Below are 14,442 nucleotides of genomic sequence, written 5' to 3' on the forward strand. Positions count from 1 at the left end.
TAACGAGCTCATACAATGCCATGAATGATGTCCATATGACACCATCTGTGAGCTACAAAGCTCGAAAGTGTTAGATCAGGCAAGCCTATGGGAAAACGAGGAATGTGAACCTTCTCCCTCCTCAATGAGAGCTCTGAGAGAAAAAATATAGTCCACACTGGTGGAGAGAGAGAGAAAGAGACGTGAGAGCAAGCACAAGAGAAATATGTTGCATAACTCAAATGATACTCTAGTAATTAGAGAACATCCCAAGTACAAGCCTTATCTTCAAACATAGCCTTTAATAAGGACTGTTTACACCCATTGAGGGTGTTCACACCAACTAACTCCAAAAAACCTAATACGCCCCCTTCAGAGTGATAGAGCTAATGCCTGGCAAACCTTGAATAGTCTCTATACTCCAATACTAGCAAAGATACAAGCCATGTTCCCTGCTACTACTGACTCAAAGGCTCATGAGCATGGGTCAGAGACATAGAAGTATGGCTCCAAGGCTCATTTACCATGGCTAAGTGCGAAGGATTTAGAGGTCGGCAACCTACATCAGCATAACAAAACAAAACCCTCCAATTCAATTCAATGGGCTGGTGGTTTTGGGCAACTTGCATTTTTCACTGACATTTTGTTGCAATGAAGCTTGCCTACATTTTTGCTCTATCGGTTGCCTTGATGATGTGTTACCTTCTATTCCAAAGTTGCCAAGAGAATCCCCCTTTAGCCTTGCTTTTGGGACTCATACTAAAACTATGACTTCACCACCCGTTGGTGGTTCAATTTTTGCTCTAAAGGCTCCCCTATCTTGTCCAAAAACGATGAGAAATGGTCGGCCTCTCATTTAGAGGTACACGAGGCAACACATATCTTCAAAAAAAACTCAACATAGCTTCATATGGGAAAAAAACACAACATAGCATGGAGATATGGCTAAGGTGGATCTAAAACCATGTTATCATTCATGGTAGCTAGGATGGAGCATATGGTGCTAGGATGAAGCGTGTGCAAAGAGAGGGATGAAGGATCTAGCTATGACTATAGTGATAGCCATGGGGTGTATGTGGCAAGAGAGAGAGAGAGAGAGAGAGAGAGAGAGAGAGAGGTACTAACAAGCAAAAGAGAAATGCGTTGCATTACTCAAATGCTACCTGTAGCAATTAGAGAACCTCCCATGTACATGCTTCATCAAGCCATATCTTCTGACCTAGACTTTAATAAGGGATGTTGACACAAACTAAATCCAAAATATCCAATACTTGCACCTTTGAGCTTTGCACTTTAAACCTTAGTAGTATCCAACAATATATATTAAGAGAGAGAGAGAGACACACACAAACACACACACAAACAATCACCTTCCTTGATCTTTCCGTAAGGCACTTAACTTGTTTTGTTATATATGTAGCTCTAAACACAGTGTGAGCATGAATAATGGTGCTCCTTGTAAACAAGCTATTTCTGCATTACTCATTTCAAACATGCAAAGTTGACAGGAATACCAGAAGAAAAAAGTAAGTGATATATTATGGACAGAACGAATACAATGAAGAAAAGGTACAAAAAAAATGCACAAAACCGACCTACTTCTCAACATAGTGAAAGCATGTATCATGGTGCTCCTTGTAAACAAGTTCTGCAATACTTATATAACCACGTGCAACGTTGACAGGAATACCAAGAAGGAACGAGCAAGTGATATATTATGGACAGATTGATTACAATGAAAAACATTTGCAAAGAAGATTCGTGTGAGCACAGCTTTGTGCAAGTGTTTGTAAAATTTTGCATGGGCTTGTCATCGCCCTCGCTATTTTGCCCACCAAAATTAAGTACAAAACCGAAGGCAAAATAGCAAGGTCGATGACAAAGGCTATGAAATGCTATGTAGTAAAAAAACATGAAGCTAGTAACCAAGGGAAAAATCTTATAAGGTTCAAGAGCACTGTGATTCTTGACTACAGACAAGCAAGGCCGTACTTCTAAAAATCACAAGCAACATATGTAACCTTGACCCCACCCCAACCCTCCCCCATCCTAGAATATTGCGTCATTTTCTGAACTGAAAAACCTCGTGAATGGTCATGACAGGTTTATGCACAGGCTACGCCTTGTAGAAAATGACGCTACTACAGTATAATGTACAGCAGGTCGACTTGGCACAATGAAGGAAAGTACATGCATGCACACACAACCTTATCACTCGAAATGCATCTTAAGAAATATCAATTATCAAAGCTGATTGCTAAAGGTGTACTTGCCATGTATACAAGGGTACTTTTTTTTGTGTTCTTTTCACCAGATTGTATATAGCTGATTCTTATATTCCCCATGCCAAAAATTGCCGTAAAAGTCAGCTCAAGTTACATACCGAATAATCACTCGAACAATTTTACATTCGAAGTGTCCATTAGACTATTCGAATCCAAGACCCTCCACAAATGGGGCAAGCATATGCCCATCTCCCTGTCCACCATGCATCCACGGAACTATTAGATAGGTTTGTGCTTGGCGTTGCAAGAGCACCGGTTTGCCTTCCACAACGGATACACTGCACATAACAAGTATGAAGGGCAGGCCATGTCAGACTGCCAGCTTCTGAAGATAAAAGCAACCTCATCAGAATGCTACAAGAAAAAGGGGGTATTAAGAGTGCAAACATTCATAGGCTAGCCAAAACTTTCCTGTGTATGTGTGTTTTATGGAACTGGCAGCATGTGTAATCTGTGTAGGCATGTGAACTTCCTTAACATACCCACACACACCCCCTCCCCCTTCTCTTCTTTCTCTTGGGAACGTTTCCTCACATTTGTTGAAGAGGGGTTTGTCGTGATTGCCAGGAGAAAAACCTGACGAGGAGGTAGTACAGGAAGCTCGCCATATACAGGGTGTGAAGTTCATAGGAAAGGGAGATGAAGAAGCATGCCCTTCATAGCATAGCTTACAGGCAGGGCAGAGCATAGCAGAGTAGATGCAGAAATGAGGGTGCAGGTTGCAACAAAATCTGGGCTGGTGACAGCATGTTGACATGTGCAAGTTTGAACAGGAAACTGGGTGAATAGGACACTAAATGAGCTGCACTTATGCTGGTCAGGAGATCAATCGTTCCTAGGCTGACCAGGCCCTGTCAGACCATCAGTTGGCCACCACTTGAGATGCTAGGAACAGCCAGTGCAGAAAGTGAAAATTCTATCGAGAGGGTTTGAGCTCGCTTGAAGGTCAGCTAGAGATTGCGATTCAGCAAGGTTATTGTGCTGAGATGACCCCTTTGCTCAACCAGATGATCTGAACTGACTGAATCTAATAAGGTCAGTCCCTTCGTTCATGCACTCGATAGCTCTGTATGTTCACTACCTACTACTCCCCCCCCCCAAAACCCCTTTTTCTCCTTCCCCGGACCAGGCAGTGCCTGCAATTTTACTGAAGCAAAAATGACATGCTTGGTGAGCAACCTCAATTGAAGGCCACCATTGACTACCCCACTCTGTATCGTTCTTATCAGGTAGAGACGCCAATGTTGGCCTCATCTTTCCTAGCACGGAACACTAGCGTTACCAAGGATGGGGAAGTAACACGCAGAAGCTAGGACTGAAAGCATCACCGCTAAAAGCAACAGATAGAGTAGCAAGCACTACCAAACAAGGACCATCACGTAACACACACAACAAGCGGCACTGGCCAATCAGAGCATGGGGCCTTGAACAGCAGAAGCTTAAACCAGCAGGATGCGCAGCATGCACTCACAAATTGTCACAAGGCTGCCCAAATTGGGCAGCCCTGGATATAGGCTGGTACCATCAACTTGTTAAGAGCCTTGCAGCCTGTCCAGGCTTGAAGGCAACCATAGATCAGGAAGCAATGGCTTATCTGTCATGTGCAGATGAATCGTTCCTTGGAGCCTCGTGTCCATGAACCTTGTGAAAGTGATTCAACATCCCCATTGAGTCGTGGACTGAATGAGCTGGAGCTTCCCCCCCCTGCGCGACTGAACCTACCCACCTCACCCTCTCTCGCCTGTGCCCAGCCCACAACCCCCCCCCCTCCATTGCCTCCCGCCAGCGCCCCCTCGCCTCTCCTCCTGGCCACCTGCGCCCCTCTCCACCTGCCCCCCTTCCCTCTTCGCCTTCGCTTCCACCTCCCACACCTGCTTTGCTGCCCTCCCTTGCGCTTGCCCCCCCTCGCCTTGTTCCTTCTCCGCCTCAGCCCTGCCAGTGGGTCTTGAACCCCCAGGATGACTCCATGGCGGCTACTTGGTCTTCCCCAACCGAGGCTGCCGTCCCTTGCCTGGCTACTATCAGGTTGAGTTCGATTTGCCGGCAGCTTCGGACAGAGTCATGCAGCTCAGCCCCATCGCACTGCCCCCCCACTGCCCCCCCGGGCCCCCAACTCCAATCCTCCCCAGGTCAGGACCCAACCTTGGTTAATCCAGCGCACGAGAGTGGCAGACCACCGGCCTGAGGTGGAACCGCTGGCCGATTTCCAGAGAAAAGCGGCGCCAAGATAGGCGCGCCAGGTTGGCAAGATCCAGGAGGTTATGGTTGTGTCAAGGAACCATTACGAGCATTTATTTTAGCACCCCCCAACGATCCCCCCCCCCCCCCCCCCCCCGCGCTGGCGCCTTCCACTCCATTTCTCCCCCCTATAGCTCCCTCTGCTCAGGCTGCTCCAGGTCTTAGGAAGGAATACCTTCCTCTCCTCCCGGTGATAGGTGGTGCTATGAAGAGAGTGATGGAATCGCCCCCCCACCACCGCCTCGATTCTTGCACGGACTGTTGGGATTCCATCCCTTCGTATCTGCATTGCCTCTTCAGATTCAGTGCCTCGCACCATTTCGCTCCCTAGTCTATGGGGAAACCCTATTTTGCAGAGAGTTGAGTACTCTGGCCTCCCAGGCCAATGTTTCATTTGACAACAGATGGAACACTTCGCTAGAGCTTGTCCTCGTTGGCAGTCCAGGAGGCCACCTCCGGCCCCAGCTCCAATCCTCCCCAAGCCAGGACCCAACCTCGGTTGAGAGTGGCAAACCACTGGCCTAAGGCGGAACCGCCAGCCGACTTCCAAAGCAAAGCGGTGCCAAGACAGGCGCGCCAAGTTGGCAGGATGCAAGAGGTTATGGTTGTGTCAAAGAACCATTACAAGCATTTTTCTTAGCCCAACCCGCACACACACACACACACCCCCCCCGGCGCCCGCACGCCTTCCGCTCCAATTCTCCCCCCTATAGCTCCCTCTGCTCCAGCTGTCCCGGAACCCCCTCTCCCACGTTCCGCCTCTCCAAAACACTCCCACCACCCTCCGACCGCGCTAGACCCAAAGCGGAGGCAGCCGGCCAAATCAGTCCACCATTTGATCCACCGTTTTAGGAGCCAGTAGAGATGCATCACTGCCTCTCCGGTGCGGGCTCTCCCTCCCGAGTCCCCAGATGCTCCCGCCCCCCTCCACCCAAAAGTGCTAGGGCAGCCAATCGACTACAGCTTTTTCCAATGCCTTCCCGTCAAAGGAGCTGGTATGTTCGAGGAGACGGTGGCTCCTGTTACAAGCCTGTGTTTTTCCCTCTGGACAACAAGCAGGTGGGCACGGGAATGGGACGCACAGTGTGGACAGGCATCAGCTGAATGTGAAAAGGAAACCCATGGGAATCGCCGCCGCTGCTATTGGCTGATGCTGCTGCTGACGTACTGATGCTGTTGTTGGCCGCTGGGCGTTGTTGCTTGCATGTATGATTTGCTTTTGTTGGGCGTTGATAAGTGCTGATGCACATGACCTACACCAGGGTGTTGTTGCACATGGGCAACCAGGCCGGTGATTAGGTGGTTGAGCATGGGTTACTAGCAAGTAAAAAGCAACCAAGCAACTACATCTATGGGCAACAAGCAATGGGCAGCCAGGCAGGCGTCAGGCAAGAGTCTCTCTCTCTCTCTCTCTCTCTCTCTCTCTCTCTCTCTCTCGGAAGAAGGTGAATTGAAGGAGGCACCGAGGGAGTAACAGCCAAGGGGTTTCTCTCTCTTTCTTCGCAAGCAAGTTTTGTTTACGAGATTGGGATACAGAGGATCAAGCTGCACCAGCAGAACAGCAGGACACTGGCAATCCCACGGCCTCCCGCGGCACTCTCTCTCAGATTTCTGGAAGCGGTTATGGGATAGTTTTTGGCCGTGGAAGATCACCCTCTTCATGTGGCCGCTAGCACGTAGGAGCTTGGCACTCGGCACTTGGTTGGCGAGTGGGGGTAAACCAGCATTATGTCCGAGGTGGGCCATCCCCAAGAGTCTCAGCATCATTGTCTTTGGGATTGCTCAACAGGTTTGGTTCAGGATCGTACGCATATTCACTATAGATCAGGCCCCTACCCGTATTGTTGGGTGGGGCACATCCATGCAAATCCATGCATCTCGCATGGTAATTGCTGCCCAGCACTGCCCCTTGGGCTGGAAGGGCAGCCCCATGGTTTGAACTGGCTAAGAGAGGAGAATAATGATACCGTTCCATAACCAGCGATGTGTGTTTCTTCTGCATGACAGTAAAGCACATGCGGCTGCAACCTAGCACACAAATCCTTCTTCAGTGGATTTGGTCAGTGTAAAGGTTTACTCACATGCCAAGCAGCTACGAGGGCCACTGTACACAATCAAGGCTCATTCACCTGAAGGCTCTCTCATGAAGGCATTGCTATTTAGTAGCATCAAAAAAACAAAAGCACATGTGTAGAAGTGCAGTAGACAGACATCACTGAGGTCATCCATTGCCTTAGCACAGGGAAAAGACCTTCAGTCTCCCACTAAAATTAAGCTCTTACAATGCAGGTAGAATGACTTGCTCACAAAAAAAAATGACCTCAACAAAAGCAAGTGACAGAAAGAGGGAGAGAAATACCTTATGCCAAACACCATGTGCAGAATTTTTCCACGCTGTTGTGATTGTGTCCCTTCTGGATCCCATAAAACCAAGAAAGCTTCCCATTTCAACTGCCGTCTTAAATCCAAAGGCTGTATCCCTTTCTGCAAAACGGCGTTTCCGAGGCCACAAATCCCTCATCATAGGTAGCTCTTCTGCAAGGTAATCTGCCACAGGTGATTGAGGGCCAAAAGCCATGCTGGGGTTGTTCTTTTCATCTGAAGGTGAATAAAGCTCCAATGCACCAGCCCAAGGCCCTCCAAAAAGGTTACGTTTGCTCCAGTCTTCTGCAGGTGGGTGCAGTTCCAGCTCCCTCATGAGCAAACCCGCAGAATCTGCACCTCGAGGACGAGGCAAATTCTGGCAGTATCAGAAAAGGCTATCATTTAGTGTCAGTCATCGTGCCTTCACACATGCCCACCCCCGTCGACACGCATGCATACACAGCTACAAGCACAAAGAGCTAAACCAACCTGTATGTGTTGGCCAAGGGAGGCCTCTACAACTTCGGGAGCAACAGAATACTGGCCATTGGGATAATGCAAGCGTACAGATGGGGTAGCTAACCCGACCTGGCTTTTGGGCAGAGGGCGAGGAAGTGAAGACGTCTTCTTGCACAAATTGACTGACACAAGAAATAGAAACTTGACCTGTACAAGCATGTGCCAAAGAATTTATTGCAACAAGTTATGAAGTAAACAACACAATGTCATATGCCCTTCCATGCTTGTCCTTGTCATTAACATTAAAGAAATTACCTCCTCTGACGTATACCCTTGACCAGCATTCCCATTCCCAACACGAGCAGATCGCCCACCACTATGCTCATCTGAGCCGTCCATACCTAAAATCAAGGGCCCCAGAGCTTGTGCACTTCAGGCATCTTATACTCAAACCAATTGAATAAGACAAACAATTACCAAGAGAGACTGGTGAGAATTACCATCAGGGTTCCGTGGTGCTGTTGGTATATAGCGTGATAGCTGACGTCTCCGAAAGATGAGACAAAATAACAGAAGCTGACAAAGCCTATGAAGAAAATTGCAGTCACCGACCAGCCTCACTGCTGGCATCCCTGGAAACGCCGCCTGGCTAACACTCAGCTGCAATGGCGGCACAGTTCCTGTTGCAGCAGAAGATGTCAACGAAACTGCACCTTCTGTGCTGTTATTAACTTTTGCTATTGCTCCCTGGACCCATGCCTGTACAGATGATGTGCCATTACTACTACCCGGCGCAGCTTGAGAACCTGAGAGTCAACACCAATATCATCTCTCTCTCTCTCTCTCTCTCTCTCTCTCTCTCTCTCTCTCTCACACCCCCCCACTAGCTCAGTACTTTCATAGTTTATTTCATGTTCATTTTGTCCTTTTTTTTTCTGGACATCCAGAAGACATTGACAGTTGTACATTGATTTGTCTCATGGGTCGAGTTCGGCCTCTAGTAGACGTTAATACAGCTTTCTTTCTCTCTCTCTCTCTCTCTCTCTCTCTCTCTCTCTCACAGTGAGATAGCTATGTTTATGTTTTCTTTCTGTTTTATTTTCCATTCCATGATGAGATATGCCATGGACATTATTGTATCACTTTGATCTAATATAGGCCCATTGGGTCTTTAGTAGACACTTAATATATCTTTCTCTCTCTCTCTCTCTCTCTCTCTCTCTCGTTTCCATGGACAGTTTTGAATCACCCCGTTGAGATAGCTATGTTTATGTTTTCTTTCTATTTTATTTTCCATTCCATCATGAGATATGCCATGGACATTATTGTATCACTTTGCTCTCATAGACCCATTGGGTCTTTGGTAGACACTTAATATATCTTTCTCTCTCTCTCTCTCTCTCTCATTTGTCTCATAGGCCGAGTTCGGTCTTTTGGAAGACGTTAATAAAATCTTTCTTTCTTTCTCTCTCTCAACATCCGAGTCACAGGGATACCAGAGAGCACTACCTCCACGCCCGAGATTGACGGGCGGAACCTATGTACCAAGCTAGGACTAAAGGAGGATGAGCCGCTCCCATTCACTAGAGTATGGAGGACAACCCCAAAGGACTCCACCAAAGGCAAGGCCTTAGTGCTACAGTTCCCAGACGAGGAGAGTAGGATGAGCTTTATGAGAAGACGGGCTATCTTGAGGAGCTTGCCAGGGGACCCCATCTACTTCGATGATGACCTCACATGGATGCAACTGGAGCATAGAAGATTATGCATGCCGAAGATCAAGGCGGCACGCAAAGAAGGGAAGAAGGCACATTATAGGGATGGTCACATCTACATTGATGGGAAGAGGGTCGAATAGCGCCATCTGGCCTATGAGACACGGAGGAAACAACATGAAGACAAAGAGATACACATAGCAATCTGGAACTGTAATGGAGTCCTATGGACACATCCAGGGAGACTTGAGGAGGTGATGGAGGGCCGGGATATCATCTTGCTGACAGAGACACATGAGAGCCCGGAGAGGGGCTTACCACGGGTTGAGGGTTATCAGTGGGAGTCAACTCACCGACAGGGGATGAGACAGGCCACCTCCCGAGGTTCAGGAGGTATTGCAGTGCTTTTCAGGCATGGGTTACATGAGCATGTTCGAGTCGTAGCACGAGACTCGGAGGCGAGATACATGTGGATTAGCTTACGCCTCTCAGCGACCAGATGGATTTATATCGCCCTTTGCTACTTTTCTCCGAAGGGGTCGCGGTTTGCCACCATCGAGGAACCGGGTGGAGGAGAGGCTAGTGAGTCTCCATACTCTGTCTTATCTGAGGAGATCTTACACTATTCAACATTGGGAGAAGTCTTCTTGATGGGGGACTTCAATGCACGGACTCAGAGCAGACAGTGCGAGATCTATGACTTTGAGGATCCCCTGAGACTAGAGCCGCTAGCTACAGAGGATACAGGGACCACTCGGATCTCCGCTGATGGAGGAGCTGACAGCACTGGATATGGGCAACATCTGCTGGAGCTTGGGGGCCGACACCATCTCGTTATTTATAATGGGATGACTCAGTGGCCAGATTCAAGTGGGTTGACTTGCTTTCCAGTGGGAGGCGGCAGTAGTACAGTGGATTATGTGATGGGATCCCAGGAGGCAGTAGATATGGTGTCTCACTTCACCGTACCACCATGCCCCATTGGGGCGGATCATACATACCTATCCCTCACTTTTAGGAGCTTATTGGAGACCCACCCACCCATCATACAGCCACCACGCACTATTTTTCACTTCACTCAGGACCTAGCCGAGGTGTACGACTATCATGTTCATGATCAGCTATTTGCCTTAGATCCGTCGGCACCCATGGCCATGCTTACCTCCCAGCTCGCACATGTACTTCACTCCGCAGCCGCGAGGAGTTTCCCATACCACATACAGACAGGACGGCCACCTACATTTGCGAGCATGCCCCAGAACCGATGGTACGATGATGAGTGCAGAAACCTTTACCGCAGTCTCCGAGTGCAGAGGGCTCGCGGGGAGACCACCCGGAGGCAGGCAGGCAGGCAGGAGGATGCATACTCTCACCCGCCGTAAGCGGCAAGCTTATGAGGAGGCTCAGTACTGGGACACATATCACATGCTCATGAGCAGAGATGCTGCTGCTGCTTGGAGGAGACTCAGAGAGCCCCGTCCTCCCACACCTATTGCCGATCCTCAGACCTGGCAGACATATGCAGAGAGACTTTATGATGTGCCTGCACAGCCCCCTATACCACAGCCCACAGAGCCATGCCCCACAGTCTCCACCTTCTTCACCCCACCTATGGTTAGGAGGGCCATAGGCCGACTCCAACATGGACGGGCGACAGATCATACAGGATTACAGGGAGAGCATCTCATCTATGCTATTGATACATTGGCACCATTTCTTGCTCATCTCTTCAACAGAGCTCTGTCAGAGGGGTTTCCGGCTGAGTGGACGATGCACACTATTGTGCCGATCCATAAAGCGGGAGATGTACTAGACCCCGGGAACTACAGGACCATCATGATTGGCCATATATTGGCCAAACTATACGGGGCAGTTTTGGAGGTAGAGCTGAGCACTCATGCAGAGGTTGGAGGATTGAGAGCAGCAGGCCAGGCAGGCTTCCGTCGAGCCTTCTCGACCATCGACCACATTTTTACATTGAGGTGCCTGATTGATCAGGCCAAGGCACGGAGGCAACGGCTCTATTGTTGCTTTGTGGATTTCCGCAAGGCATTTGATACTGTGCCCAGAGAGCGCCTCTTTCGGCGACTACAGACACTACGCATACCTTCAGACATGATGTGGGGCATATACAGGCTATATGAGCAGGTCTTTGGGAGAGTCCGATGCCCAGGAGGCTTGTCCGACACAGTTGCTAGCACCATTGGTGTGAAGCAGGGGTGCCCGCTCTCCCCCACGCTCTTTGGGCTCTATATTGATGAGGTGGTCGACTACATCACACAGGGAGGAGGCTCTGGGGTTGAGCTATCAGGTATTACTGTCCATGTTATGCTTTATGCTGATGACATCATCTTGGTATCTGACACGCAGGTTCGGCTTCAAAGACACCTTGTGGCTCTTGATGACTTCTGCGCACAACAGGGGCTCACATTGAACCTTGGGAAAACCAAGGTTATGATCTTCCACACTTCACCCGCAGTCAGGAGCCACACTACTCTCACATTAGCAGGAGGGCGGGTCGAGGTGGTGAGCTCTTATGTTTACCTTGGCATCACATTTACTAGCTCAGCTGGACGCTTCTCCATGGCTCAGGCAGTCCGAGACAGAGTGACCCGGGGGTATGCAGCTCTTGCTGGCCTTGAGCGTCAGTGTTATCAGGCACATTTTCAGGAACCCCGCACGAAGGGGTGGCTCTTTGATACATTAGTGACACCAGCCTTGATGTATGCAGCAGCGGTTTGGGCACCAAGGCTTGCAGCCTCCACATGGGTACACCTGGAGAGACCACAGATCTTGATGCTCTCGAGGATGATACGCAGCAAACCATCCGTCCCGCACGACATTGTTCGAGCTGAGTTTGCTGCACCACCTATGGCAGTGGAGGCATTGTTCCAGACGATCTCCTTTATATACAGGATGAGGGAGATGCCCATGGAGAGATTATCCCGCCGAGCTTTTGAGGCATCCAGACAGCTGGCCGAGGCTGGACACACTGGATCTTGGTATGCACAGATGCTACAGTGGTTCTCACATCATGGTATAGACATTGAGCGGTTGCCACCTTTTCAGTATGATCAGTCTGCTCCACGGGGTTACCTCTCTCTCAATGAGAGGAACAGAGTGATGAGACAGGACATATGGCAGCACTACATACAGGAGACATGGACAGCACCAGAGAGTCCACTACCACCGAAGATGCTGTACTACAGCGACCACTTTATGAGCATCTCAGGGGATGGGTTTATACATTGACCGCGGTACATGGATGTATACATGCCACACAGCTCTCGCGTTGCTATTGGACAGCTACGAGTCTCATCACATCAGCTAGAGATAGAGGCTGGGAGAGCGGCACGGGTTCCTAGAGCTGAGCGGATATGCAGATTGTGCCGCGAGGAGGTGGAGACTGAGGATCACTTTGTATGTAGATGTAGAGCCCACCAGGGGGTCAGAGATAGATATGCAGGATTGTTTGAGGAGCACTCTTCACTACATCAGTTGATGGAGGCCTCGGACCAGCGACAGCTTGGCAGACTACTACTAGAGTTTCATAGTTCTCGAGAGAGACTCCTCCAGACACCCGCTCCCACTAGGGGTGGGAGACAGTCCCAGCTCACAGATTTCTTCCAGAGAGCTATGCCAGTGCCAGCTGATGTACCACGTGGGGTGACCGCACAGAGAGCAGAGGAATTGAGAGCCAGGAGGAGACCTAGACAGACTGGACATAGAGCACCCCGACTCCGTCACCGAGAGATAGCAGCTATCCGAATGAGACACCAGATGGAGACACAGGAGAGGCTAGCTCGCTTTCATTCAGACTCAGGGTACATGTTCATGCCATTCACAGCCTCAGCATCGGCGATGTATGATATCTTATATCCCTCTTATGGCACTGGATGGAGTTAGACATAGATCTGCATAGCATGCTTGTACCACCCCTTCAGCATATAGAGATGCATCTTGCCTTAGCACTCTATCCACATCCCCACCCCCCCTTACATTGTTTGTATATGGGCTCCACCGATCCATGATGATTCACAGTTGTATCCAGACACATGCACACTTTTTCTTTTGTTTCTTTTCTTCCGATGACCGGAAGAACAGAGTTGTATTATTTTTTGTCTCATAGGCCGACTTTGGCCTCTCGTAGACGTTAATATATCTTTCTTTCTTTCTTTCTTTCTCTCTCTCTCTTCCCCCCATGGCGTGACGCTGAGCAAGCCCCCCCTCCCTGCTCGCACTGCACGCTGGTGGTCTCTCTCTCTCTCTCTCTCTCTCTCTCTCTCTCTCTCTCTCTCTCATGTTATCCATTAGGAGCTCCTAGTACCTTACTTTTCCTCATAGTTGTTTGTTTCAGTTTTAGTTAGTTGTTTAGTTGTTTAGTTGTTTTTAGATTTTCTTACACAGACATTGTATCAGATCCACCAATTGTTGTAACCTTTTTGGTCTCATAGGTCATTTTGGCCTTCTGAAGACGTTAATATATCATTTCATTTTCTCGCGCACCCCTGCCCCGCCTGTGCCCAGCCCGCCCCACCATTTCTCTCTCTTTCTCATGCAACCCTGTCCCGCCATCTCCTTTCTCTGCCCGCCTCCGCCCAGCACCTGTGCCCGCCATTCTCTGTGTTCCATGTGTTCTGGCTCCCCCTGCACCCACATACCCACCCACCCTTCACTCAGGCCAGCCCCACTTGGGCCCGTCTCTCTCTTTCCTCGCTCTCTCTTACCAATGTGAGTATTTTTCTGTGCTCTCCAGATACAAGAACTAGGGATGAGAAGAAGAGGAAATACAGCACTGTATGGGTGAATACACAGAAAATCAGCGACCCCCATGCTAAAACATGCATGACAGCCATGAAAGAGATATGCAAACTGCAAGGTACAGATATAGAAAGCCTGCAAAAGAAGCTTGGAGAAGGTCAGGACAAACTCTTACAGGGGCTGCACACCTCTATGCAAGAGAAGATGGACAGGTGGAAGGAAGAGATGCAGGTCCACATGGTGAGCCAACTCAACAAGATGCGAGAGTAAATGGTTCAAATGCTAGAGTATAAAACCAGCCATCAAGCCTCCCTAATCTCGGATTTAGAGGCTCAAGTAGTCATACTTAAAGATGAAAACAACCACTTGAGGGCACGCATCCAATATGAAGAAGGCAAAATTCAGACATCCCTCAATGAGGAGCTGAATACACAAGAGGCAAGCCACTCTTGCAGGCTCCATTGGAGTAAATGTGGCCTCTTTGTCTTGGGCCCGAGCAAAGCAACAAGACGCAAATGTGGAGATTGCATGCAGGATCATTGAGTGCAATCTCGCATTTCATGTCCTCAAAACTCCTCAATGGCAAAGGATGGTGAGGGCCATTGCCGAAGTAGGACCATGCCATGGCCCTTGGCATGGTA

At 49.2% G+C, this 14,442-nt stretch overlaps 1 protein-coding gene across 4 annotated transcripts in view; it reads right to left on the minus strand.

Annotated features, from left to right (window-relative positions):
• Positions 1-2,200: 2,200 nt before the first annotated feature.
• SFR6 (sensitive to freezing 6) overlaps positions 2,201-14,442 on the minus strand; it is a 118,751-nt gene continuing 106,509 nt past the window's right edge. For all 4 annotated transcript variants that reach the window (XM_086799361.1, XM_086799353.1, XM_086799379.1 and 1 more), the window contains exons 13-17: positions 7,826-8,131; positions 7,641-7,726; positions 7,356-7,532; positions 6,862-7,242; positions 2,201-2,542 (exon numbers count right to left, since the gene is read on the minus strand). In XM_086799361.1, coding sequence (XP_086655487.1) covers positions 2,402-2,542; positions 6,862-7,242; positions 7,356-7,532; positions 7,641-7,726; positions 7,826-8,131 — 1,091 coding nt within the window. In that variant the 3' untranslated portion in view covers positions 2,201-2,401. The remainder of the gene's footprint in view (positions 2,543-6,861; positions 7,243-7,355; positions 7,533-7,640; positions 7,727-7,825; positions 8,132-14,442) is intronic.

Source organism: Cibotium barometz, chromosome 1 (genome assembly GCF_041138505.1).
Source record: "Cibotium barometz isolate CiBa-2024 chromosome 1, ASM4113850v1, whole genome shotgun sequence".
In the NCBI taxonomy this organism is placed as follows: Eukaryota; Viridiplantae; Streptophyta; class Polypodiopsida; order Cyatheales; family Cibotiaceae; genus Cibotium; species Cibotium barometz.